The 27,485-nt window shown below is 34.4% G+C and overlaps 1 protein-coding gene and 1 pseudogene across 2 annotated transcripts; one reads left to right on the top strand and one right to left on the bottom strand.

Annotated features, from left to right (window-relative positions):
- LOC133876719 (proteinaceous RNase P 2-like) overlaps nucleotides 1-26,663 on the top strand; it is a 102,242-nt pseudogene extending 75,579 nt beyond the window's left edge.
- Nucleotides 5,912-12,140, bottom strand: LOC133878205 (fatty acyl-CoA reductase 3-like). Of its 2 annotated transcripts, XM_062316730.1 has the most exons (10): nucleotides 11,927-12,139; nucleotides 11,690-11,793; nucleotides 10,660-10,862; nucleotides 8,520-8,620; nucleotides 8,109-8,301; nucleotides 7,588-7,749; nucleotides 7,339-7,420; nucleotides 6,909-7,175; nucleotides 6,289-6,419; nucleotides 5,916-6,200 (listed from the first exon to the last, which is right to left on the bottom strand). In XM_062316730.1, exons 1-10 carry the CDS (start codon nucleotides 12,003-12,005, stop codon nucleotides 6,047-6,049), a joined length of 1,476 nt encoding a protein of 491 aa, XP_062172714.1. In that variant the 5' UTR covers nucleotides 12,006-12,139; the 3' UTR covers nucleotides 5,916-6,046. The 2 variants fall into 2 exon arrangements, with proteins under 2 accessions (XP_062172715.1, XP_062172714.1); XM_062316731.1 differs by lacking the exon at nucleotides 6,909-7,175 and having other exon boundaries at nucleotides 5,912-6,200; nucleotides 11,927-12,140.
- Nucleotides 26,664-27,485: the final 822 nt, after the last annotated feature.

Below are 27,485 nucleotides of genomic sequence, written 5' to 3'. Positions count from 1 at the left end.
ATTTCAAAGTTAAGTTAAATATGCTATTTAGATATCCCGTTAGGCAAAACAACCAATAATCTCTGTGGTTCGATCACCATTACTATAGTACAATCGATACGTACTATTGCGAGTGGTAAACTTATAAATTTAAAATCCACGTAGCCGGTTAGTCCGCTACCAGTACACTTGAGATATTATGACTGAAGCTCGCCGCGATGGTTGTAATTGTTGGACCATGGGTTGTCCACTATTTTATAAGTTTGTTTATGGCTTGTGATGCTTGTGTCACTTGTTGTTGTATAAAGCCATTTATGTTATGTATTTAATTTGAGGAAAGATTTAATCATCTAGTTATTTAATGGCTCTTTGTTGTAATTATAGGTGATAGAGGTATATGTTATGATTTCTGCTATTCAGGTTTATGTTTTCCGCTGTATAGATGTTATTAGATGTGTTACTCTGATTTACCAGGTACATATTATGGGGTATGTACCATATGTTTGCTTTGCGACACATTGTCGTGCCACTGTGGGGATCCATTTGTATTTGAAGAGATTAATGCTTATGCTAATGATTTGTATATATATATATATAAAAAAAGGGTCGTCACAGCGCGAAGGATGAGTAACCGGAGTAATCGATAGGCGAGAGCTTTGAGGTTTTGATTATTTAGTTTTGGCTTAGATAGAGGTACATCCTAATATGTAAATGGGACCAGTTATTAAGAGCCCCGTTTAATAACCCCCTCCCCTCTCCCTTCTCTTATTTTTATCTTTCTCAATAAACATCAACTCAAAACATTCTTAACATTTTTTATTTTTTAAATCACATCAACAATTTTTTATTATTATTTAAATAAAAAAATTCACTAGAATATAATTTTTTTTTACTTTTTTATATAAATTCTTTTTACTTTATATCACATCAATTACTTTTTTACTCACACTACAAAAAAAATTCTCCTATAAAGGAAGGGGAGGTGAGGGGAGGGGAGGGAGATTACTAAACGGAGCCCTGATAAGTTATGATGTTTAGTTAAAGTTTCGTGTTGAATAAGGATGTAATTGTGCACCTATGAACTTGTTTAATAAGCTTATGCTAGTGCTCTAGTAAATTTTTGTAAATGATGCCTTTAGCTAAAAAAAAAAATTTTTAAAAAAAAAAAAAAAAAAAAAGAAAAGAAAAGAAAAAAAGTCATAGCTATTTTCTGCCTAAAAGTTTAATGTCAAAGCATAACAGTAATGCTTCAAGGTATTTATAAATGCATAAATGCTAGGGGGCGTTACACCATCGTCTTTGATTAGAAGTTATATATTGGAAGTTGCCTTCTCTTGTACTTTTATTTGAATCTAATGATTTAGCAAACGTGTTTCATCTATTATAGAGTGTCAGCAGCTTATTCCCTTGATTTAGCTTTTGATTATAATGCATTTTTATTCATTTATTTGTTTATCTGTTTTTTATTAAAGTTTTGGTTTGCTCTTCCTCCCTCTTCTGTCTAGACCTTTTTCTTTTTCTATTTTTTTCTGTGTTAATGTTTTAAAGTTGTTTGGACATTTTTGTTCTTCATTTTGTGATGAAAATTATGATCCATTTGAATGTTTTGTGTGAGATTTATTTGTATTGTCATGTATTTAATAGTCTCTATGCTAGCTTTGCCGAAGATGAAAAATGCTATTATGGGAGAAATGTATGTAGGCATATCTTGAGATTTTATATATCATGTCAATGATTTTTTTTTCCCTCAATAATTTCCATGAACCAATCTTACAAATTGTGATCTTCTAATTTTTTTTGGTTCTATATGAACATTTTAAAAGAATACATGTGGCAAACTTTGATTAGTTCATGAGAACCATAAGCTAATGTATCCTAATTTAATTGTGATTTTGGCTTAATTATGTATTAACGTCTTATATATTCTTTTATCTTACTAGCCCTTGCAGTTAAGTATGATAATTTGTTTTTACCCATCTTGTTTTATTTTCAATTTCTTGATGTGGTTTGGACTCAGGTGTTATGGATAATGCCCTAATTAAAAGCCAATTTCATTTATATGTCATTTTTCGGTTTATTAATAAAGTTGTTTATTTTTTGAAATTTACTAGAACATTGGGCATATCTTTATATACATGTGTGCAACATCTATGCATATAGAAGATCTAAGTCATAATACCTTGTGACTTATAAACTCGAGTTCATACTCGCTAATGAAATTGGGCATTCCATTTGATAAGACTATAACATATCAATCATGTTGATCGATCTTGGTCATGAAAGTGTAGACTTTTGATTGAGGTGTTGGCGTAATTACAATGCACTAAAATTGATTACATGAGTTATTATTCTATAAACTACTGTCAATTGAATGACTCAAAGTAACAACTGATTATAACATTGACTCTCAAAAGTATAGGAATGTAAACTCAAATATACAAGGGAGTCCACACTTTCATACATTTCGTAGTGAGATCTTTCGTGGTAAAAATCTCAGTATGTTGGGTAATCACATGTAGCATTGTTGAAACATTACTCCTCAATATAGAATCCGTAAAAACTTTGATTTTAATCAAAGAGATATGGAATATTCCATTTAGATCGATAAATTTAATTGGAATTGATTATTTTAAATCTCTAGCTGGATTATTTTAGTAAGGAATTACTAAAATTAAATATACTTAATGAAAAATAATTTCAAGATTATAAAATAATCAAGAGATTAAATCGAGAACTCAGTGTTAAGAGATAGTGAAATAAAGTGAAACTATTTTTCATGACTTTAATTCACCATGGGTATTTCATGGAGAGGCCAAATGCAAATCCAAAGTTAACACCACCCCAACAAGGTGAAGTTCAATCCAAAGTTGAATTGAACTTACACGATAAACCTTGGGCATGACGGCATCATTGCCACAACCTAAGTGTGCCGAGGCTAGCATATATAAAGGGGTAAAGTTGGAATCCCTCTTTGATCATCAAATATCCGGCGTGACAACACCACTGCTGCAACCTAAGTGTGCAAAGGCCACCATAAAAAGGTAAATATATATGGTGAAAATAAAATGCATAAAAAACAAACATCAAAAGTTATTTGCCAAAGCCTACAAAAATGTTGTAAGCAAAGTATATTTCATCCAACGAAATTGCAGTAAGTGTTTACAAAACCTTGATTCACGACAACCCAAGCAGCATATATGATGAGCTTCACTTGGTCCACTAGGGATCGCAGAACCGAGGACTGGCCTCGTTCTATGTTGAGGTCTTCCAAGGCTAAAACTGTATCAACCAACTGGGTTTCATGTTTGTTTATCAAGTGTCGTACTTCGGCGCAGGTATCTTCCAATTCACAACAAATAGTGACCACCTTCTTCTTGCAAAGGGAATACTTCTCCCTTTGGCGATGAGTTCCCCCTCGAGTTTGGTGTTGGCTTCCTCCTTGGCCGCCAATCCTTCTTCCAACTTGGAAGACTAGGACCTTTCAACCTCAAGCTCTTTTTTTTTTTTCTCGTATGCCTCCACTCTCTGCCCTTAAATTGGTGTCGATCGTCACTAATTAAGTACTCCCTTTCAAGCTTTAGTTGGGTTATGAGTGACACGACCTCTTCATTTAACTCTTCCAGCTGAACGTTAGAGGTTTTTAGATCTGCCTGTGCCGAATGGTAGTCTACCTATTTGTCGAGGAGTTTGTTACGAACTGACTCGAGTTCCTCCTCCTTCATCAGCGCGGCCAATTAGGACTTGGCAAGCTTAGCATTGTGCCCCCTTGACTAAGTTGCAAACTCGGCCTTCTCCTCCTCTTGCTTCAGCTGGGCCTGAAGCGCCTCCATCTCTCCAGGCACCTTATCCCAATTGACATTAAGGTCCATCTTCTTTATAAGCTCGATCAGTCAATAAATGGCCTCTTGGTGAGCACTATGCACATTTTTAAGCAGACAATCTTTCTCCTCTAAAGTGCTCGTCCAAAGAACATATTCCCTCATATCATGCTCTTCTAGCTCGTTGTTGCGTCTAGTAATGCTTACATTAGCCTTTTAAATATTCATGCAGTAGCCATCCGGCCATGATGGAGCACTCACGCTGATGCACCGAGTGATACTAATTGGAGATGCTGCACTCCTCTTCTCAAGGCCCCAAGACATGTGGAGCTCCTCACCAATCCTTCTAGTATCCGAATGCCTCGGCCACCTTGGCAAGACCGAGAAGCCTCCACATTCCCTCCTCAAGACACCTCTCTGCCTCACCCCACTCTAAGAAGCAAGCCTCATATGAGCCCTCCCTTTGTCCCTCGCTTGCACTAACCTCGGAACCAAAGGAGGTGGAGTCTACGTCTTTAGAAGGAAAGGAGGATAGGGGGTAGGAGTGACAACGCCAAACGTGAGGACCATCGCCAGCAATGTAAGGGAGGAGGTGCCCACTTTCGCCCCAAAAAGCATAACAGGCTCGGCCACGTTGCGAGCTTTTCAGCAAAGTTTATCCTCGAATCTTCAAAGGAGGGAGCAACAATCTGCTAGCTTGCTCTGGTCCAGTTGTGTCGCCCGCTTGTCGGACTAAGCCTTCTTCTTTGGATGCAAGTCGCCCTCAAGCATTCCCTTTAAAAGTAGCTAATGCTTCTTGGCCAGCCAACTCCCAGAACTCCTGAGCAGCATTGTTTTCATGCCTCGTTAGCCCCAAGGGCAGAGATTTCTTTTAAGGGTCGCCACGATAATCTAGCCTTTAGAGGTCTCGAAGTACACAAAGTAATCCTCAATATGGACTACTGGAGTTATTACTACGTACGTCTTACATCCTACAGCTACTCCTCTTGTCTTTAGTGGCCTGATACGGTGACCACCCATCAAGTTTTCGACCTTTCGCAACTCTTCGTTGTTTAACTTGGGCTCAGCTATTGCATCCATATCGGGAGTGGCCCATTGGCAGTTGATTCCCATTATTTCATCGAACAGGCTCTCGTCCCATTGGCAAAACTCCCAACCGTCTTTGGAGATGAAGACAAACTTTCTGAACCCCTACTTCTTGCTACAGTGGACCAAAAGGTTGACTAGAGCCCTCCTGGCCTTGTGCGGCTGAAAGACCTAGACTCTGTTAGTGTAAACACCTCATCCGAGCTCAATATGGAAGGCCTTCCCCATGCAGCACCTCCCAACAAGGCAAGTCTTACCTATGTAGCCTCCTATGAACCTACGCATCATTCCATTACAGTAGCAAAGCTGTCAACCTTGCATCACGCTAATCATGCAACAAGGAATCATGACACAGTTGCGTACATCCTACAAGAAAGGAAAGCATCACAACAACATAAGGAAAGTAGTGCTGTTGTGATCCCAAATCTGCATGCAACATTAATAGGAAATACACAATCCCTGTAATCATGCAATTCTCTGTTAAAGTATCTCACATCGCCAAAAAATATATGACCTGGGGGTTTTATAAGTCATGGACACCCTCCTCTCTCAAGGCGTCTTTTAAGAGTGAGTTAGACCCATAAACTTTTACATGGTATCAGAACAAGTTCCTTGGACGATGATTGGTCTTTCCCTCTCAATGTTAAACACTTGTTTGGCCAAAGTTGTCACACGTAAGAGAAGCATGTTAAAGTGTCCCACATCGCCAAGAGATACATGACCTGAGGACTTTATAAGTCATGGTCTCATATCTAAAGGCGTCTTTTGAGAGTGAGTTAGTCTCATGGGCTTTTACAGACTCAACCACCCTAAGGGTCCAATTGATAGCCAGTAAAGAAACTCTTGGACCGTCACATTGGGACGACTTTCGATGATCATCTTCCACAAAACAACGCAAGCTTGAAGAATCCTATACCTGTTTGGCTAGATCTGAACATGGGTTAGGTTCAGATAGGCTAGAGCAGCTCAAATATTCGTAGGAATAGGGAACCTCAACCTGGCATTCTTCAATTTGTTTATTTTACACAACAATAACTAATACACTTCAAGGAATTTTAATTTCATTTATTTTATGCAACAGTAAGTAATTAACTAATACAGTTCAATGAAGTTTCTAAACATAACACATCATGCGTAGTGAAAACATCGAATCCTTCAAGTTATCATTTCAATGCGTACTTTTTGAGGCCAGGAATATGAGTATTCAAAAGGTAGTCTTCCCAGTCAATGCACATGGGATCAAAGCCAAATAAATGTGCATCGACACCACTCTCACTTGTCGCCATTCGTAGCTTTTCTGTGTTGGAGTCGTCAAATCTGTATGGAAATGAAAAGCTTATTATCATTGGATACAATGAAAGAACAATTGGTAAATTGTTTAAGCCCCAAAATAAGTCGTAAATACCTGCCAGTAAAGAACACATATGGTTTGTAAAGTTCAGCCAATCGCATCCCTGACTTTATCCTCTTCTTAAGATCAATAATCATATCCTTATACTTGTATTGGCAAATCACTGCATTCACTATCTCAAATACCTAGAAAATAAGAGGAGAACGTACACTTGTGAACTTAAAACTCTTGCAATTAGTCGCTTTCTCAAAAGCAAAATCGGTTTTAACAGAAATTTGCTACAATGTGATACCAGGATTAAGGTCTTACCACATTTTCTTGGACAAAAATAAATGTATTTTCCTTTGACATATCAGGTTGATTACCATGCTTAACCCCATTCATAAGAGCTTTCTTATTATGATATTTTTCAATAATTTTAGTTTAAGCTGAAAAGAGGCTAAAAACATATTATTTTGACTTTGGTGGTCTGTATAAATAAGCTGCTTTCCCAATGCTTTTACACTATCTCTTTTTTTTCTTTTTTTCTTTTTTTCTTTTTTTCTTTTTTTCTTTTTTTTTTTTTAAAAAAAAATTAAAAATAGAAAAGTGTTACTGAAAACAACTAAACAAACACTAATAAAGCTTTCATTTTTCGTACATAATTTTGGTTATGGGATTAGACTTAGACAAACCTTGAGTGGAAGTATGTATCGAATAACCATGTATGCACGAAAACTAGCCATACTGTTCAACACTATCCCCTTGCCGACTTTGATTGATTTTCCATTTTTACTAACCAACGGATTTTCAGTGAAGTACCGACGGATGTAATTTCTAGAACTTGAAAATTTTATTGGATTTCTCCAAGAAGACCCCACATGAAGGATGATCTCAGAAGACTGATTTGCACAAGCCACCATGGCCACAATCATACAATTTACCACCATATCTGCTGGTATCTGCATGAGTTTTAAAGTTAAATTCTGGAAGCTTACTTAATTAGCAAAATATATATATATATATATATATATATGGACAAAAACAAGCGTACGTAGAAGCAATTACGAATAGATGTGCGTGTAAATTTACTTGCATATACAGCAAAGAATGAATATAACTCACTATATCTAAGATTGTCTCACGATGGCCAAGAAAGCATTTCAATTTCCCTTTACCGTAGGCAACAATTACGCCGTCAAAGGTTCTGTAACAAGTAAACAATGATGAATTAAGTGTGAAAAAAGAAAGAACGAACCAATTCTTTCTTTTTTTTCTTTGATCTACTCTTGTTGATTACTAAACAATATTTGATCTTTTCTAAAAATTGTAGCTACTATATATATAATTATATGTTAAATTATATATTACTACCTCACGCCTTCAATCCAACCAGAAAATGGCTCTTTGTAAGTACTGGATATCATGGTGGGACGTATGATAACAAGGGGCAGGTTCTCTCTAAAGCGTCCTAAGAGCATCTCTCCCATTGCCTTTGTATAGACATAGGTGTTTGGCCATCCAAATAGTTTTGCCCTTGCAGTTAATAAAATAAATAACAAAATAAATCAAAAAAAAAATGCCAAAAAGCAAGTAATCAACTATGCACGGAAGAAAGAGACTATTAATTAATATTATGTCATTTGTATGTTATTGACGAACTTTTCACTACAGGAGAATAGGTCTTTAGCGACTAAAGCATCAACAAACGACCAAAAAGTCGTCGTTGATAAGTACTTATGAGTGACAACATTTTGGAGTGCACGACCATTTTCTCGCACAAGATGTTTCAGTGGGACTATTACTATTTGTAATTTTTCTTGAAGTATAACTTAAAAATAAAAAAAAATAAAAAAAAAAAAATTAATTATTTGGTTAGAATCGATCATAAAAACCTTTTAATTCCAAGATCCTTCATGGCGGATGTGATGGCTGTGTCAGTGGCACCTAGTAGTCGCAGTTTGTTTAGGTACTCCTCCGCAACTTCTTTCTCTGCTTTGATATCTAATCTTGAGGTTCCATTGAGCGTCTCTCCCATTTGAAATGGCCTCTCTAGTATGCGCCCCTTCTTTTCGCCGCACACATAGGCTGAATTTGAAAAACAACATCAATCATCGCCGGCGCTGTCAATTGAAAATACTGCACTCTTTACCAATAACTGTTAACCGCTTGTACAATCTTACTTCACAAGAACTTTAATCCTCCCTTTTTCTTTTTTCTATTTTTGGTTAAGTAAAAAAAACTTTAATACAAAACAGATTCAGTGCATGTAAGAAATAAGCAAGGCAAAATTTATGTCGACAAACCGGTTGATACATGGAGGAGAGCTTTTAAGTTGATACAATTCCTGGCAAAGCCCGAAACATGCAAAGCGCCAAATGTATTGATGCCCAGTGCCACGTCATATCTAAGAGAATGAAAAAGAAAATAATAATAATTCAAATCATCTCATCTCTAGTTTATGAACAATTATTAATTAAACAATATTGTTTTAAAAATTGAAACTGGTAAACTAATTCAATCAATCTAATCGATCATAAACATATTTTTATATATATATATATATATATATATATATATTAGAGTAAAGTCTACATAACCCCCTCAAACTACTATCTAATTGACAATATCCACATAAACTTTTAATTTGGACAATGTTCCCCTATTGTGTGTTTTTACAAACCCCACCCCCCCCGCCCTCCAAACTAGAAAAAATTGTCAATGTTCGCCAATAACGAAAATACAATTAATAAAAAAAATATACATAACAACCGGGGGTAGTCAAATTTAAAAATTGAAAGAAAAGGTAAAAAGTTTTTTTTTTTATTTAAATAATAATTTTTTTTTTGAAAAAATTAAAAAATAAAAATAAAAAGTGTTTTTCAAAAAAAATAAAAATTAGTTTTTTAAAATTTTTTTTTTTTTTAAAAAAATAAATTTATGGGGGTATTTTTGTCTTATTGAAAAAAATTGTAAAGTCATTTTTGTCTTTTTGCTGCTTTATGGGGACATTGACAATTTTTTGATAGTTTAGGAAGAACATTGTCCCAATTAAAAATTTGGAGAAGACATTATCAATTAAGTGGTAATTTCAACTTTTAGGGGTACGTGAACTTTCTCCTATATTTTAACATAACTTATTCACTTATTAACTTAAGGTATGCATTAAATAATCTAAATCGTGTATTTATTTAATATGAATTTTTGATTGGTTGTTATAAAATAAAAACATTTTTTCAAAAAATTGGTTGCTTTCATAATTGGGCTGATTAATTACAGTTCAATCCAACTCAATTGAAGTTTTGCTGGATTCAATAAGGTTCAACTCAATTTAATTGATAGAATACTTAGGAAAGAGAATAGACCCAGTCAAACAAATTGTAAATGCTCCTTGTCTTACAAAAAATACATGTTTTTTTAATAGCATATGTTTCTCAATTTTAGTTTTTTTATAGGGAATTAATTAATAAAAAAGCATGTGCTCTTGAGCTTCTCACATATATGCTTAAAAATACATGTTACTTTATTAAACTAATTTATATGAATAAGTACAAATTAACCAGATTGTAACTAATTTATGTTCTAACGAAATTCAAAAAAGGACAGTGATCCCTTGCAATTGGGGATTCATTCTTTTATTTTTGTATCATTTTCTATGAATCTATTATTATTTTAAAATACCAAAATGGTTGTTGTTTACGGATCCGGCTTCCATGCGGTAGTAAAAACTACTGCATGGATGCTGTGACATTTTGTATGGTCTACATTTTACCACGTCTTAGACAAGCAATTAATTATATTCCACTTTTTTTTGGCTATTTTAGATTGATTCACTACTCTCGTCTCTCTCTCTCTCTCTCTATTTCTGTAGGAGATAAGCACCAAATATAAAGGCCGCAACTTTCAACTCTTTTGTTTGGTCTTGCCCATGGCAATGGAGGTAAGTTGCCACTTGTGTTCCATTTTATCTGGGTTTTGTAACTTTTCTTACCCCGTTCGTATTTAAAAAAAAAAAAAAAAGAAAAAAAAAAAAAGAAAATTGGTTAATGGGTTTGGATTATGGGTGAATTCCTTCTTTTCTATGGGTTTTGTTTGTTTTTATTTTGCGTTCTTTTGTGTTTGTTTTCGATCTTCAACTGGGTAAGGAGAATTCCATTTTATCGGGGTTTTGCAACTTTTCATACCCAGTTTGTATGTTTAAAAAAAAAAAAAAAAAATTGATATGGGTTTGCATTATAAGTTGAGGCCTTTATATCTAATGTTTACCTCCTACAAAAATAGATAGCGAGTGACGAGAGTGGTGAATCAATCTAAAATAGCCAAATAAACATGGAATAGAATTAATTGCTTGTTTAAGATGTGGCAAAATGTAAAACATACAAAATTTCACAGCATCCATGTAGTAGTTTTTACTACCGCATGGAAGCCGGATCCGTTGTTTACTACCTTTCATCAAAGTCTGTGGTAGCGGCAGAATTTAGGATGATGTCTATCTCTTTGCACATATCCTTTCTTCGTTTACAATCTTCGACTCCCAAATTCTCATAAGAGACATCACCCGGAACCGCGATAATCTTTTCAGATATAAATGAATCTAGATTCACACCCCACTTCTCCCGAACAACTCTAAATAAATCCTTTCCAATGACCTGGGAAATAATTATTAAAAGTTAAAAAAATAAAAAATAAAAATAGAAGATTTCAAATAATATTAAAGAAATTTTTAAATAAAACTTATTCTCCGACTTTAAACGTCCTATTTTTTGGAATAATGGAGATAATGAAAATAATAATAATATTCAATTACGTCGTGAGTAAAGATTTTTTGGGCCTTGGGATTAGCATTGAGCAGCCAAAATTTCAATCAAAATTTAAAGGGACATCAATAGATTTTGATCTCAACTGCCAATTGGATCATACATGTATGGATTGGCAAAAGAACTAATATATATTTCCTTGTGCAGGTTGAAAGTGTTAGATAATCCTATCATAAATATTAAAGTGAATTGGAAATAATTCATTTGACAAATCAGGTTTTATTTTTCTATTTTTAAAATTTATTTTATTGATAAAATCCTACCTATTATTAAATATTGGATTAGTCATATTATCAATTGAAATGAAATGTTAGAAAAACTTGAATATAAAAACTTAAATAGTAATTTTGCATTCTAAAAAACGAGAAGAATCATTTCTAAATAAAAAATAGAATATTAATAGTAATATATATATATATATATATATATATATATATATATATATCACTTAAATTTGTCACATTTGGCTTCAAAATATATCGAGTCGGCCCTATATACACTCATATATGAGTGAGGTTGTTAAGCGTGTGTGTGTGTATATATATATATATATATATATATATATAATATGTGTGTGAGTGTGAATCTTCCTATACACCACCCATAGTTGTTTGCATTTAGTACTTTCTTGCAGAGAAAAAAGAAAATGGGATATATACCTCATTATGCAAGCGTTCTGTGGCAGACGCAACATCTGAAGCTCTTATGAGAAGATAAAGCCTTTTGACATTTGGTTGCACTCTCAGTATTTTCTCCACAAAAGCTGCGTGCACGGATAGATTCAAGCAAGTTGCGGAGTAAAAATAAAATCATCTCTTAGATCGAACAGATACACACGTACACATGCAGAAAGAAAGAGGTTCAGAGGTATATATATATATTTACACGTTACGTACCTTTTGCTAGAAAGCCAGTAGCACCAGTGACTAAAATAGTCTTGTTCTCAAGAAACTGGGGCATGCTTTCCAACTCCATGGAAAAGAAATGGGAGAGACAGAGAGATCTAGAGTAGTACGTTAATGGTGATCAATGATAACTGTGACGATCTTAAGCAAGGATCGTAGATAATTTCGTTGTCGAATTTGTGAGGTATGTTGGTTTGTAAATATAGTATTGTTTGGCATCCATTAAGTAGCTAGATATTTGTTTCGCTCATAACAAAAAAAAAAAACGATTGCACTTAAAAGCACCCGTACAAATATGGGTAAACCTATTTATATATCTATAAATGCACTTACCAACCACACACGTACACAATGACGGAGAGAGGGGGGGTGGACCACCCCCCCCCCCCAACTCTTAAGAAAAAAAAAAACTAAGGTAAAAAAAAAAATTAAATTAAATTAAGGTAGGGGTTTTGTTTTAGATGAATCAAATTAAGGTTTTTTTGGCCTGTTGGCCCCTAGCAAGAATTTTTTTTCGCCCCTTGCCCCTTCCCTTTTATCATCTTTTCAATTGGTTTCATTTCATTTGGAATGATAGTTTTATTGTCAAAACTTTTTCCTTTAGACATGTTTGAGAAGGTAACAATGAAAAGATCTTTACAAAGTTATAGATGTTTTGTTTAAAGTAAACGAAAATGGTTTAATAAAGTAGTGTATTGGAAGAAGATATGTGTGGATTTGAGGAGTCACAAGCTTGAGTCGCTTGACCAAGCTCAATTTCTTAAGAATGTGTGAAAAAAATAACTGAGACATTTTTTAATTTTATTTTTTATTTTTTTGAATCTTTGGACAGCGGTTTTCTTTACTTTTTTTTTTTTTCCAAAAACTCTTTTCACTTTTGCTAATTGATTTTTAATTTGAATGAAATAATAAAAATATCAAAACTGGGTTTTATATGTTTAATTTACTTAAAATTTGCCTTTATATATATACTTTAACTCCTACTTAAGAAAAAAATTATTTAACCCCCTCCCATTAAACTGTCTGGCTACATCCCTGCACGTACATGTACATATCATTAATTTATTTCATTCACGTACATGTTGATCATGTGCTCTTTGTGGAGAAGAACCATTTCGATCTTGTCTTAAAATTTAGACGGCCAAGATTAATTTGATAATAGCATTTTTATAGAAACGACATCATCATCATCATCTACCAAAAAGCAAAACACAGACGTAATTGCCGCCTCTCCTGTCTACCTATATAACAACCATACAACCATACAACTTCTATTATAATGTTGAATGATAACAAATATTCCTCTCTTATCCACCTATATATCTTCTAATGTATTTGTCTTCCATGTGTACGTTGTGCAATTATTATCTTCAACTGTACAACTTCTCCTACCGTATGAATGGTATCTTGATCATAGTCTTTATTGAGAAGCTTAATTGTCATCATATACTTCTGCAAGCGAGATCTGTATGATCAAATACTATCTCAACATCCCCCTTAAACTTAACCGTAAGGAACGCACGTTAAGTTTCAAGTGAAGAGTAAGAAACCGAGTAGAAACAAGAGGCTTGGTAAACACATATGTTATTGAGTAATTCTATAAGAAATACTAGAATTCTCTCTGTGTCATTTCAAATGTTATGTGATTTTTAAAATCACAATTAGATCAAAATTCAATTATGATCATCTCAAATTTATTTATGATTTAGACGCCATCTGGCTCTGCAACAAGAAGAGTGAGTACATCTCTATTATTAATAAAGAAAGTACCAAAGCTACCAGATACTTCTTGAAAATTGAGAGAGGGGAAGTAACTAGAAAAAGATTACAATTTGATCCTTGACTTGAAACTGATAAGTCTAATTCATTTTAAGATGAATTGGACAATTTGCCCAAAGAAGACTATCCTGCCACAAATTAAATTACGACACATTTGAACAATACCGAGAGGAGAGGCAGTTAAGAGACAATGCCATAAAAAAATGTAAACTTTCCAAAAAAAAATGTTAACAATATAAAGCTAAATTTGCTAGTATGAACATTTTACCTAAACTGCTGGAGATGCACCTTGTAAAAATAAAATACAGTACATTTTTTGCAGTTTTTTCAACGGTCTAAATTTAATTTTGCTCTCTCTTTCTCATAAAAAAACTTTAGAATATATTAAATATGAACTTTTGAAAAAACCAAAAAAAAAAATAAAATTGTAATATAATTTTTTCAACTGTCAAAATTTATTTAAATCTAGACTTCACATGCAACTTAGCCGAGTTGCAAATTGCACTTCTATTATTAATTTACCGCACACGTTAGAATTGGATTTTTCTTCTTGCGTGGGTTTCCGCATCTTGTGGGTAAAGCAGATCGTAAGCTTATGCAGCCATTGTATATATTGCCTTTTGCCTTTTAATTTTTTTTTTAAGGAATAATATAGGTACTATCTTTTTATTCTTTTTAAATTGATGTGATTTGTAAAAATAGTAATTCATTTCAAATTCAATAATAATTTTAAAGGTCAGGTCAATTTCGGAGGATAAGAATATAATTACTACCGTTATTTTACTACCATTATTTTATTTTATTTTTTTCTTAAAGAGTGTAAAAAATGAGAGATTGTGTTAGAGAGATGAAGTATTGAACCTAGTCAGAGAATTAGTAAATCAAATAATTTTCTTTGTTAGTCAGTGCAGTTTTTAACTTTTTATTGCATCGAAGGCCGGCTTAGGATTTAAGTTAAATTAGGATATTTTATAATTATTTTTTCAAATTTAAAAGAATTTAGACATGTGATTGTAAGAGGAGACTACTTATGGAACTCACCTGACCAAATAAATAGAGTTGTTCAACGACTTATCTGATCAGGTAGGTCCTATAAGTGATATCTTATAATTACCTGTATGAATTCTCTCAAATTTAGACAAATAACTATAGAGGATCATGATCTATTTAAGTCTTTACTTCCCACCATCTTTTCTACTTTTAGTGACCAAAAGGCTACAAAAGTGGGTCAGTAAGGGTCATTTCATTAGTAGAATCAAATGAAAGATCAAAATCCCTTATTGAAGTTACCACCAAAATAGATTCCAACAATAATTTATTTCATTTTTACGGTTGGAAATAAAAGTTTTACCCAAGATAAAATTGGTTCTTAATTGTGGTAACTTCAAGCCCTTTATTACATTGTTAGCTTGATAATTACTGGTAGACTTATCTTGGGTCGCTCTCTTAAATGTATATTAATCTTAAATGTTGAAATACTTACATGATTCCTTTGAGGCTTTGACCATTGGCGATAGAGTCGGCAATTTTGACACGACACAAAATTAGCGTGTTTGGGTCTACCTTAAACGGGTTTGGGTCATAAACGAGTAGACCCGTTTATGACCCGTTTATCTCAATTTGGTGGGTCGGGTCGCAGGTCACCCGCGGGTGACCCGCTGGACACGATTACCTCTTCTTCTTCTTCTTTTTTTTTTTTCCTTTTTAATTTTAATTTTAATTTTATATATATATATATATTATTAAAAAAAGAAAAAAAGAAAAAAGAAAAAGGAAATGGGATTAGTCTGATTAGGTTGCCCTAACTCCTTCACTTCTTCGATTTTCTTTTCTTTCTCCTTCACACCGCGCCGCCCCGCCCCCTCTTCTTCAACGCTGCGCCACCACGGCCGCCACCCCCTCTTCTTCTTCCTCTCGCTAGACCCACTCGATGTAGAGACGCTCTCTCTCTTTGGTCTTCAACAACACCGCCTCTTCTTCTTCAGCAATCTACATGTTAATTTTGCCATAAGTGGAAAGAAAACAGAGCAAATATTTTTCATCTGCAATGGGAATATGCGCATCAGTTGCGTCGCAGGAGACTCGCCGTGAAAAAGTGATGTTCTTAGAAGGAAGTAATTTTTCCAATGGAAATCTTGGTCTTGGGCCTTGGCTCTCTGTGCTCTAAGCAAGGGAGCGAAGGAGTGAACCAAGACGCTGCAATTCTCTACCAGGTTTGTTGATGGTTTAATCTCTCTGCTTTAGAATTTACTTGCTTTTCATTCCCATGGGAAAAAAGTTTACTTCTCATACATTGGGTTTTTCTATTTTCTTTTTTTTTTTTTCCCAAAAAATTCAGAAGCATTTATGATTTTGGCAATGAATTAGGTCTCTATATGGTGCTAATTATGAGTGTATAATAATATTTTACGCCATTTTACTAAAGATAAATTCAACCATATATACAACATAGCTGAAATTCAGTTGATCATGCATGGTATATAATCTTGAATTTCTTGGTAAAAATCAAAGAAAGTTATTATTTTTTGCTTTTTTTTTTTTTATTCAGCTAATAACCTGATTCTTAGTCAAATATTCGAGCTTGATGATTTTCACTTAAATCTTGACAATACTCTGCCTGCAGTTTTTCTGAGTAATTGGATGACATGGTTCTCTAACTTTCAATGACAAACTTATAGCTGATTTTCATTCTGACTGCATTCGATTGTTGTATTGATTTTACATTTATTCTCTGAGTTTAAGACTTTAAGTAGGGTGATTTTTTTATTTTTTTTTTCGTAATATATGTTTGCAGAGATATATATATATATATATATATATATATATATATATATATATATATATATATATATATATATATATATTTTAAAAAGGGTCAAACAGGTCGTGTTGACCCGATTCAACCCATTATGTTAAACGGGTTTCACGGGTCGTGTCGGGTGACCCATGAAATTACTGTGTTCGTGTCGTGTATGGAGCCCCGACCCATTAATATAAACTGGTCGTGTCTGGGTCTAGGCTAAACGGGTCACGGGTCCTAACGGGTCGTGTCGGGTGACCCGTTTTGCCAGCCCTATTTGGCGATCCCAATAAAGAAATGGTGTTTGGCATATAGGAGCATATATTTATGAGCTAGTACAACGATTAATAGTAACAGTTGGCAAGGCCCAATATTTTTTATGGTTTAAGGAAAAAAGTTTAAGTGAGGTATTTTTTTAAAAATTTAAATATTAATTAAATGATATTAATTTTTTTTTTTAAAAAAAAAATCTTCTCTTTTTTGATATACAAAATCACTTATTAAGTTTAATATTCAAGTTTTTCTAATATCTCATTTTTAATTGATAATATGGCTAATCAATTTATGACCCATTTGGTTCACAGAATAAGCCCATAAAATAGAATGACTAATCATTTGTTTAGCCATTCTTTTTGTTAATATGGGCCTATTCTTAAAAATAACTATTCTCATAGAAATAATTATTCTCTTTAAAGCGAATAACTATTTCTCTAAAAAAAAAAAATTAGTGGAATAGGTATTCTTAAGGGGATAGACAATTTTTTTTAAAAAAAATAAAAATACAAAAATCATATTTTTCATTATTTTCTTTCAAAAAAAAATAAAAAACGCATTGAATGTGTGGTGGCCAACAACCACAATGGGCAGATGGGATAAGCCATAAGGACTAGCTTTCTACACGCCTTTATGGCAACCACGTGAAAAGGTACCTTCATTATTGCCTTTATTGATGGAGTTGGTTGAAATTATTTGAAATTGAGTGCATCATTTTTTTCAATTATTAAGAGCTCACTAAAACCAAAACATCTGGTAGTCCAAACAATAAATGATCGAATAGGATCTATCCATTTCAAATTAAGTGAAAAATATTTACTTTTTGGACTGGATTTCAAATTGTTATATTTAATGGTATATATAAAGACTAAAGTTAATGATGGTACATTTTTAAAAAATTTTAAATAATGTAAAATTATATATATCGTTAAATGCACTAATTTTAAATTTGATTATAAAATAAATAATACCTATTTTGTTTAAAATTAAGACAATCCTTATCCAAACAAGGAGTTTTCTACTGATCACGATCCTCTCAAATTCCTCTCAAATTCCCTTTGACAATTTGAGATATCAAATTGTTAAATCTCAGTCCTTCTTTGAATTTAACAGCTTATATTGTGTCTGTTGTCAACATGAAATAAATGTGAAATAAATGTTAAAGGAATTCAAAAAAATAAACTCATGAAAATAGAGACAAAAATGCCCTCTCCAAGGCCCCCTGCTGCAACGTCAACGGTTTTTGAATTCTTTTAGCATTTATTTCCTATTTATTTCATGTTGACAATTGGCACAATATGAGTTGTTAACAATTTAGATTCAAAGAAGGGCCGAGATTTAACAATTTAAAATCTCAAATTATTAAAAGAAATTGGAAGAGATCCTGAAAATTGGTGTTTATGGCATCCGCATGAAACGGTGCCCCTATTGTCCAAGTTGGTTGGAATTAATTATAATGGTATTAATCGTTCATTTATCTTTCTGTCATCTTAACAAGCAGTTAATTTACCTTTCAAAAAAATAAAAAACAAGCTGTTAATTTAACTTCAAATTGTTTAATTCTAATTAGCCACTACTCTAGCAACAAGTGTTTTACCCGTCCTCCGAGGACTATAGCCTAGGTACACCCTTAGGAGGATCAATTCCAAGCTTCACAAATTTCTCAAGCATTTTAACAACCTAGAAAAACAATCTATATCAGTAATTGTGCATATTTAGTGATAGAATAAATATATTTTGAATATAATATTATTAATTTATATGTTGAAAATAAAGATGTGAAATTAATGAAAGCAAAATAAAAACTGTATGAAAAAATAATTGAACTCTTGGACAATAAGACAAATATTAATTTGTCTCTTAGACAAATATTACATCTCACCCCCAAGAGCCCCCCCATTTGGTTTGGGGGTGGCTTCAAAGGCCAAATCTCCTATTTTTATTTTTATTTTTTAAGTGGTTCGGCCACCCTCATAGGCCAAACCCCCTAAATTTCTTTCTTCTTCTATTTTGTTTTTTGTTTTATTTTTTTTTCCTATTTGGCTAGACACCCCCATTTTGTCCAAGGAGGTGGCTCAGCCACCCCTTCTTGTGTTCTTTTTTTTATTATTATTATTATTCATTTTTTAAAGCTTTTAATATATATATATATATATATGGCAGTGACATGGCACTAATGTGGCGACTTACGTGGCATCTGGGGCAAGTGTCGAGTTTTTAAGGGTATTTAGTGGCACTGACGTGGATAACCATTAGATTTTGGACGGAATATGTACCATCTCGATCCGTCGACTTTAGCCAAAGCAAACGTACCATCTGCGATACAAATTAATAAATCACAGGGAGCAAAAAATAAAAGAGTTATACTACAGGGACAAAAAAGTGTTTATCCCTAAAAAAACCCGAAAATTGTATTTTGATAAAACTTGAAAATGAAGCTTTTTCTAAAAAAATTGTTTTTGACTTTTCTATAAATCAAAGTTTTATTTCTCAACGCAATTCCAAATATGAGCATACCAAGGTATGTGACTTTGAAAATTCCCAATTGTCATCAAAAGATCGTACACCTCATTGGATGCAATGTCATGCGATTGGCACGCTTTTAACATGGACAACAAATGGTCCCGTTTGTATTATCATCCCCACAAGCAAACCTCAAAAACTCAATAACGTACACGATACTTGAAATACTCTGTCCACTGTCGATGCTTGTCATCCCACTTTTGTCTATTGCTCAACTACTTCCGAAACAAGAAAGAAGATTGGAATTATAACAACATATAGTAAACCATGAAGAAGATGTGGAATAAATAAATGACAAATTTAGGAGAAGCTCTTTGAAGTGCTACATGCATGACATGCAAAACAGTCACCTTGAATTTGATGATGTACAATGACATGACACTTCATGCTTGTAACGTTTTATGGGTATTTGCATAAGTTGAGGAATTCGGTGAGGAGCGTTGGCAAATCGACGGCAAATTTTATCGAGAATTGGTTCAGCAGTGGGAAGGCTAGGGAGGTGGGAGAGGTGAATTCGGAGGTGGGGAGGCTGGAAGAGGTGGTGTTGAGGAACGGGTATTAAAGATAGAAAAGAGTATTTTTTCTGTATAGCTAAAGTAGTTAGATAGCTTTAGTTATTTCGTTATTCTGTTTGTGAGTTGTAATTGATTTAGTTTCTTTAGTTGGCTTTCATTCGTTAGTATATATATGTAAGCTGACCTCATTTGTATTCACTTTACTCATTCCAGTAATAATATCCGTTTTTCCCTCAACACTGTGTGAAACTTGACATGGTATCAAAGCCTATGACCATGGCGACCGAAATCCCTAGTTCTTCCCAATTTCCTTCTTCGGATATTCCTCACACTAAAATTCCTTCTGCAACTCCTGAAAATCATTCATCTGGCACTACTCCGCCACTCGAATTCACCATTAATCCTTCTTTTTTCAACAATCCTGCAAGTCTGTTTTACTTGCCGCACAGTGAGAGTCCGGGCGCGATTCTTGTTTCTCAACCATTAATCAGTGAGAATTACAACACCTGAAGCCGTTCTATGCTTATGGCTCTAACTGCCAAGAATAAATTGGCGTTTTTTGATGGATCCCTTCCACCTTCGATCAAGACGGGAGCTGAGCACCATGCTTGGGTGCGCTGCAACAATATGATTTTGTCCTGGATTCGTAATTCTGTTTCTAAAGAAATCGCTGCCAGCGTGATTTACATCGATACACGTCGAGAGATGTGGCTCGACCTGAAAGAAAGATTCTCTCAGAAGAATGGTCCTAGAGTTTTCTAGCTTCAAAAATCCATTTCAGCCCTTGCACAGCAAAATTGCTCTGTAAGTTCTTATTTTACTCAGCTTAAGTCACTCTGGGACGAGCCTTGTAACTCTCGGCCGATTCCTCCATGTTCCTGTGGTGGAATGAAGGTTGTGGCCGATTACTACCATCAGCAGTACGTATACCAGTTTCTTATGGGACTCAACGAGTCTTTTGCAGCTATTCGTGGACAAATCCTGTTCATGGAGCCGTTGCCTTTTGTCAACAAAGTCTTCTCTCTAGTTGTCCAAGAAGAGAAACAACAAGAAATTTCTCTTAAAACACAATCATTTGGTCTTGAGTCTACTGCTCTCATGACAAGATCTGATGATTCTAAGGCTAGGCTTCCTAAACAGCCTTATCGCAAGGAGAAGTCTATTTGTTTACTGTGTTGTCCCTGACCATACTGCTGAAAAATGTTACCGTCTACACGGTTTTCCTCCAGGCTTCAAGTTCACTAAGAGCATCAAGAAACCTTTTGTGCACTTTGCCAATCATGTACAAGATACTAGTGGTGATTCTTTCATTTCCACTCAACAGAATGAGGTTTTACAAGCCGTACCTCAGCTGACTATTACTCCAGATCAATGTCAGCAACTTCTATCCCTTCTACAACATCAATCTGCTGTCTTCCATACTTCTTCATCTGCAAACATGGCAGGTAGTATTCGTGCATCTTCCTCTACACCTTCAGCCTCCACCTCCTCTTAGGTGTCAGGTCCTATTTCTTCTTTTTTCAATCTTGATCCTAGATATTCAGTATTTTTTTTCAGCTTTTCATCCAAAACCTTCATTTTTTAATTCACATCGTACACCCTGGATAATTGACACAGGGGCAACTGATCATATGATCAATTGTCCTTCGTTATTCACAACCATTATTGCTGTTGCTTCTCATTTTGTCAAACTGCCTAATCGTTCAATTGTTCCTGTTATACATATAGGCACAGTTTTTATTTCAGAAAATCTTACATTGACTGAAGTGCTATGTGTTCCATCATTTACTTTCAATCTTATTTCTACTAGCAAACTCATTAAATTTCTTAAAGCCTGCTTAAATTTCCTTGTTGGTTTTTTGCTTCATCTAGAATTTGTGCCCTTGGAGGACGATTAGAGTGGGTATGGAAGATGGTGGCTTATTCTATTTGCTGCAGCATTCGTAGGTTTCTTCATCTTCATCCATATCTTCTCCTATTTGTTCTAGCTCAATAAAGACTTCTATGTCTAATGTATGGCACTATAGATTAGGACATCCTTCTGTTTCTAGAATGCAATTTCTGCATACTAATGTTTCTGCCATTCCTTGTACTTCCAAGGACACTTGTTCAATATGTCCTTTAGCTAGACAACATCGTTTACCTTTTCCTGTACATAATTCTACTACTTGTATGCCATTTCAGTTGGTGGCCAATGGCCACTTGTTCAATAAATGGATCACATTTTTTTCTCACTATTGTCGATGATTACACTTGTTTTACTTGGGTGCATTCGATGAAACACAAATCTCAAACTCGTTCACTTCTTCAATCTTTCTTTAGTCTTGTTCATACTCAATTTAATCTTTCGATTAAATGTATCCGTACTGATAATGGTTCTGAATTCAAAATGGATGAATTTTTTTTCTCTTCATGGCACCATTCATCAACTTAGTTGAAACTCCACAACAAAATGCAGTTGTGGAGCGGAAACATCAACACCTACTCAATGTTGCTAGAGCTTTAAAATTCCAATCTCAAGTTCCTCTTTCTTTTTGGGGTGATTGCATATTAACTGCTGCTCATCTCATAAACAGAATTCCGACTCCTCTTTTGTTTAACAAAACTCCTCATGACATGTTATATTCTGTTTCTGCATCTTATGATCACCTTCGAGTTTTTGGTTGCCTTGCTTAAATTTCCACTATATCTAGGCACCGTACTAAATTTGATCCAAGAGCCACCCCTTGCGTTTTCACTGGCTATCCATTTGGCACAAAAGGATACAAGTTTTATAATTTGCATACCAAGTCTATTGTCATATCTAGAGATTCTGTTTTTCATGAACATCTTTGCTTTAAATCTCACTAATTCTTCTGTTGATGGTTGTTTTCTTCAACCTTTTCCTTCTTCCTTAGAATTTCCTGTTTCTTTACCAGTTCCCATACCTGGTTTTAATGTTTCTTTAGATCAATCATCTTCTTCTTTTTCATTCCTAAATTCCTCTTCCTTACCTTATCAACCTTCTTCTTCCTCATTTTCTCCATCTCAGCCTATTGCCTCTTCAGTTCCTTCTCCTATTCTTGACATACCCCCATCCTTTATTAGAAAATCTACTAGAACTCGAACTACGCCTCAGTATTTGCAGGACTTTCATTGTCAGTTAGCATCTTCTTTGCCATCCTCCACAGCATCTAATTCAGGTATTCCTTACTCCTTATCTTCTTATCTTTCTTACAATAAATTGTCTCCTACTTATAAACACTTTTTCCTTTCCATTTCTTCTCAACCTGAACCAAAATTTTATCACCAAGCTATTAAATTTGATCATTGGCGTGATGCAATGTCTGCTGAGATTTCAGCTCTTAAAACTAATCATACTTGGGTTGTATGTGACCTTCCACCTAATAAACACCCTTTTGGTTGTAAATGGGTGTACAAAATTAAGCATAAGGCTGATGGTAGTATTGAAAGATATAAGGCTAGGCTAGTAGCAAAAGGGTATACTCAAAAGGAGGGTTTGGATTATCATGATACTTTTTCACCCGTAGCTAAAATGACTACTGTTCGAAGTTTCTTAGCCCTTGCTGCTGCCAAGAACTAGTTTTTACATCAACTGGATGTAAATAATGCTTTCTTGCATAGAGACCTTCATGAAGAAGTTTATATGTCTATGCCTCTTGGTTTTGGGGTTAAGGGGGAGTCCAAAGTGTGTCGTCTTACCAAATCTCTTTATGGCTTGAAGCAAGCCATGAGACAATGGTTTTCAAAGTTTTCCTCCATTCTCATTGATCTCAGTTTTGTACAGTCTAAAGCTGATTACTCACTTTTCACCCGGCTTCAAGGTTCTTCATTTGTTGCTTTGTTGGTTTATGTTGATGATGTAGCTATTGCCAGTAATGATTCAAATGCCATTTCTTCATTTGTTTCCTTGCTAAATGAGAGATTTAAACTCAAGGATTTAGGATCTTTAAAGTACTTTCTTGGATTAGAAATTGCAAGATCTTCTGCTGGTATTTTTGTGTGTCAACGCAAGTATGCTCTTGAAGTGTTAGAAGATTATGGTTGTTTAGCTTCAAAACCAGTACAGTTTCCAATGGAGCAAAATCTTAAACTGTCCAGAGAAGAGGGTACCTTGCTTTCGGATACTACTCTTTACAGGAGGCTGATTGGTCGTCTGCTATATTTGACCATCACAAGGCCTGATCTTGCCTTCTCAGTTCAGATCCTTAGTCAATTCATGGATAGCCCGAGACAACCTCATCTTGATGCTGTAAATAGGGTCTTAAGGTACATTAAAAATGCTCCAGCACAAGGTTTATTTTTTCCGGCAAAGTCTAATTTCCAGCTCAAAGTGTTTTGTGATTCTGATTGGGCGGCTTGTGTGGACACTAGAAGATCAATCACTGGTTTTTATGCTTTTCTTGGTGACTCCCTTATCTCTTGGAAGTCTAAGAAACAGCTAACAGTGTCTCGATCTTCTGCTGAAGCTGAGTATCGGTCAATGGCCTCAGCTTCTTGTGAAATCATGTGGTTGTTTTCCTTGTTTAAGGATTTTCTTATTCCTCATATACATGCAGCTTTTCTCTATTGTGACAGTCAAGCAACTCTGCATATTGCTGCAAATCCCGTGTATCACGAACGAACGAAACACATAGAGATAGACTGTTATCTTGTTCGAGAGAAGATTCATCTCGGTTTGATTAAGACTTTTCATGTTTCTTCTCAATACCAGCTTGCTGATCTCCAGACTAAATCCCATGGATGTGCTGCTTTTCATCACTTATTGTCCAAGATGTTTGTTAAAGATCTTTATCATCCATCTTGAGGGGGAGTATTAGAGATAGAAAAGAGTATTTTTTCTGTATAGCTAAAGTAGTTAGATAGCTTTAGTTATTTCACTATGCTGTTTGTTGAGTTGTAACTGATTTAGTTTCTTTAGTTAGCTTTCATTCGTTAGTATATATATGTAAGCAGACCTCATTTGTATTCACTTTACTCATTCCAGTAATAATATCAGTTTTTCCCTCAACACTATGTGAAACTTGACAACGGGGGAGGATGGCATGGTTTGGGGTGGATTGGGAAGGGGGATTGGGTTGTGAAGAGAGCAAATGTAGATTCAGCTGGGCGGTGTAGAGGTTGTGGGGAGCAATTGGCGTGTGTGGATATAGATGATGCAGAGACGAAGAGGTTTGCGCAATCAGTTGTTGCGTTGGCTATGGAAAGGGAGGTCAAGGCGAACTTTAGGGAGTTTCAGGTAAGCAATCGATTGCTATGAGTTTTTTTAAGGATTTAAGATGATGGGTTACTTAGAATGTTGAGGTTAGTTTGTAGCAGATTTGTTTGAGGAGGAATGTCAGTTATATATATAGAAATTACAAGGATCAAGAAACAGATTAAGGAAATTGCTGCTTGACATTCGTCGACTTAGTTGAATTTGTGTGCTCCTATCACCAACATAATTGTTGGTTCTGATTTTTCAGATCAAAGGATGATACTTGTTTAGTCTGGTTCCAATGTAGTTTAACTCGTGGACCACATAACTTATGTGTTCTTGGTTTTCTCAGTCTATTGTGCATTGTCAAGCTCATAGACCATTTAATCTTTGGTATAGTAAAGGTTTATTTTTGTTTTCTCCATTCCAAAACAACGTATGAATGTACTTCACTGTCCTTTATCTTTAGTAACTTGATTTTATATCCTATCTTTACTTAATTTACCTTTTTTTTTTTAATCCTTTATTAAAGGGTTGGCTGGAAAAACATGCTAGTTTTGAATTTATAGTTGATGGAGCAAATATTGGACTCTACGTACCAACAAAACTTTGCAGATGGTGGATTCAGTGTTTCTCAGGTTGTATGGCTTAAGTTGGGTTCTCTTCCACCCCCCACCCCTTTTTTTTCTTCCCTTCTCTTATTCTATCTAACCACTAATTTATATGTTTCATTTATGGTTATGTTTTGAAAATTTCTATAGAGCAGCTTGATGCTGTTGTTAAAGAATTGTACAATAGGAGCGGAAACAAATGGCCACTGGTTGTCTTGCATAATAAACGCCTTGGGTCACTTCTGGAAAATCCTTCCCACAGAAAGCTGGTAGAGGAGTGGATGGATAAAGGCGTTCTTTATATGACACCAACTGGTTATAATGATGATTGGTATAAACCCTTAAATCAGTGCTTGTCTCTGTGTGTGTAAATGTACTTTATTTTGTCATTTTAGCTAAAGTTTTTATGATTAAATATCTGACAACTTTTTTCTTTCACAATTTTTTCCTTTAATATACTCCATTTGAAGATCTAAGTGATATATGTGCATCCAGCACTCATTGAGAAAAAAAAAATATATAAAAATCAAAAAGAGGCTGCTTAAACAATTACCATTTTGATGTCCTTTGGATCTTGAATTTATGAAATAAGAGTTCATCTTTTTTCATAGCTTGTATATACTGTCCTTGTATTATTATTATTATTTTTTTTTCAAGATTTCCGTATCATGACTTATATAATTCAGGTATTGGCTATATGCTGCAGTCAAAGTCAAGTGTTTACTTGTGACAAATGATGAAATGAGAGATCACATTTTTGAACTCCTAGGAAGCAGCTTTTTCCTAAAGTGGAAAGAAAGACATCAAGTATGCGTTTTTTGGAAGGCTATCCTATACATCGTTGATTTTGATTCATATTTTTGCTCGTGCTTTTGTTAATTACTTTTTATATGCCTCTCTTTTGCTCATTTCTCTTTCAAAGCTTGCATTTTCCTAGATTTTAAGAAGAAATCTCATCTTGAACAAGTTTAAGGAGAAATCTCATCTTGAACAAGAGTATTACACCTGGCTCCCCAGATCTAATTCTTAATGCCAATGAATGCCTTAATTGTAGAATTAGATCTTGGGAGCTGGGAATGCTTTGCAAGCTAGACTTAAAAAAAAGCCTACGATCATGTTAGTTGGGATTTTCTGCTGTAAATGTTGAGGTGTGGTTTTGGGGGGAAAATGGTGCTCTTGTATAGCTCATTGTATATTCTCAATGCGCTTCTTGGTTTTGGTGAACGACACTCCCATTGATGTTTTTAGTAGCTCCCGTGGGTTGAGACAAAGGGACCCTTTGTCTCATTTGCTGTTTGTCATTGTAATTAAGGTTTTGGGTAGGATGATTTTTGCTGTAATGAGTGGAGGCTTGATTTGAAGAAAAATCGTTCATGATATATTCTTTATGGATATCCTAGCCCCACATCCCAGCCACCTAGTCCTTGCTCAAGACATGAAAACAAAAGAGTAAACTGAATGAGCTAAAAGGCTCAGTAAGTAAATCTCCAACTAGAAAACAGTTGGGTTGAATTCGTTTTTCTTTAAAATCTCTCTTAAAACACTTAATTTCTTGAAAATCCTTCAAAACATCTTTATCTCATATCGCTAATTAAATAAAATACAATTTTTTTTTTTGATAAGTAAGAAAGCTTTATAAATAAGCGTAAGGCGCCCCTAAGTTAAGTTAAATAAAATACAATTTTCAATAAAGAGCATATGCTCTTCTCTAAAACATATAAATATACATATATGTTTATAACTAATTTTTCATAATAGGGCACATGTACACTGTTACGCCCCGTGTACTAGGGTTGTAAAGACCAAGAAAATAAATAGGTGACTTAGCAAATTAATAAATTATATTTATTAA

The sequence above is a fragment of the Alnus glutinosa genome, chromosome 9 (assembly GCF_958979055.1).
Source record: "Alnus glutinosa chromosome 9, dhAlnGlut1.1, whole genome shotgun sequence".
NCBI lineage: Eukaryota > Viridiplantae > Streptophyta > Magnoliopsida > Fagales > Betulaceae > Alnus > Alnus glutinosa.
This window is presented reverse-complemented; position numbering and strand designations above follow the sequence as displayed.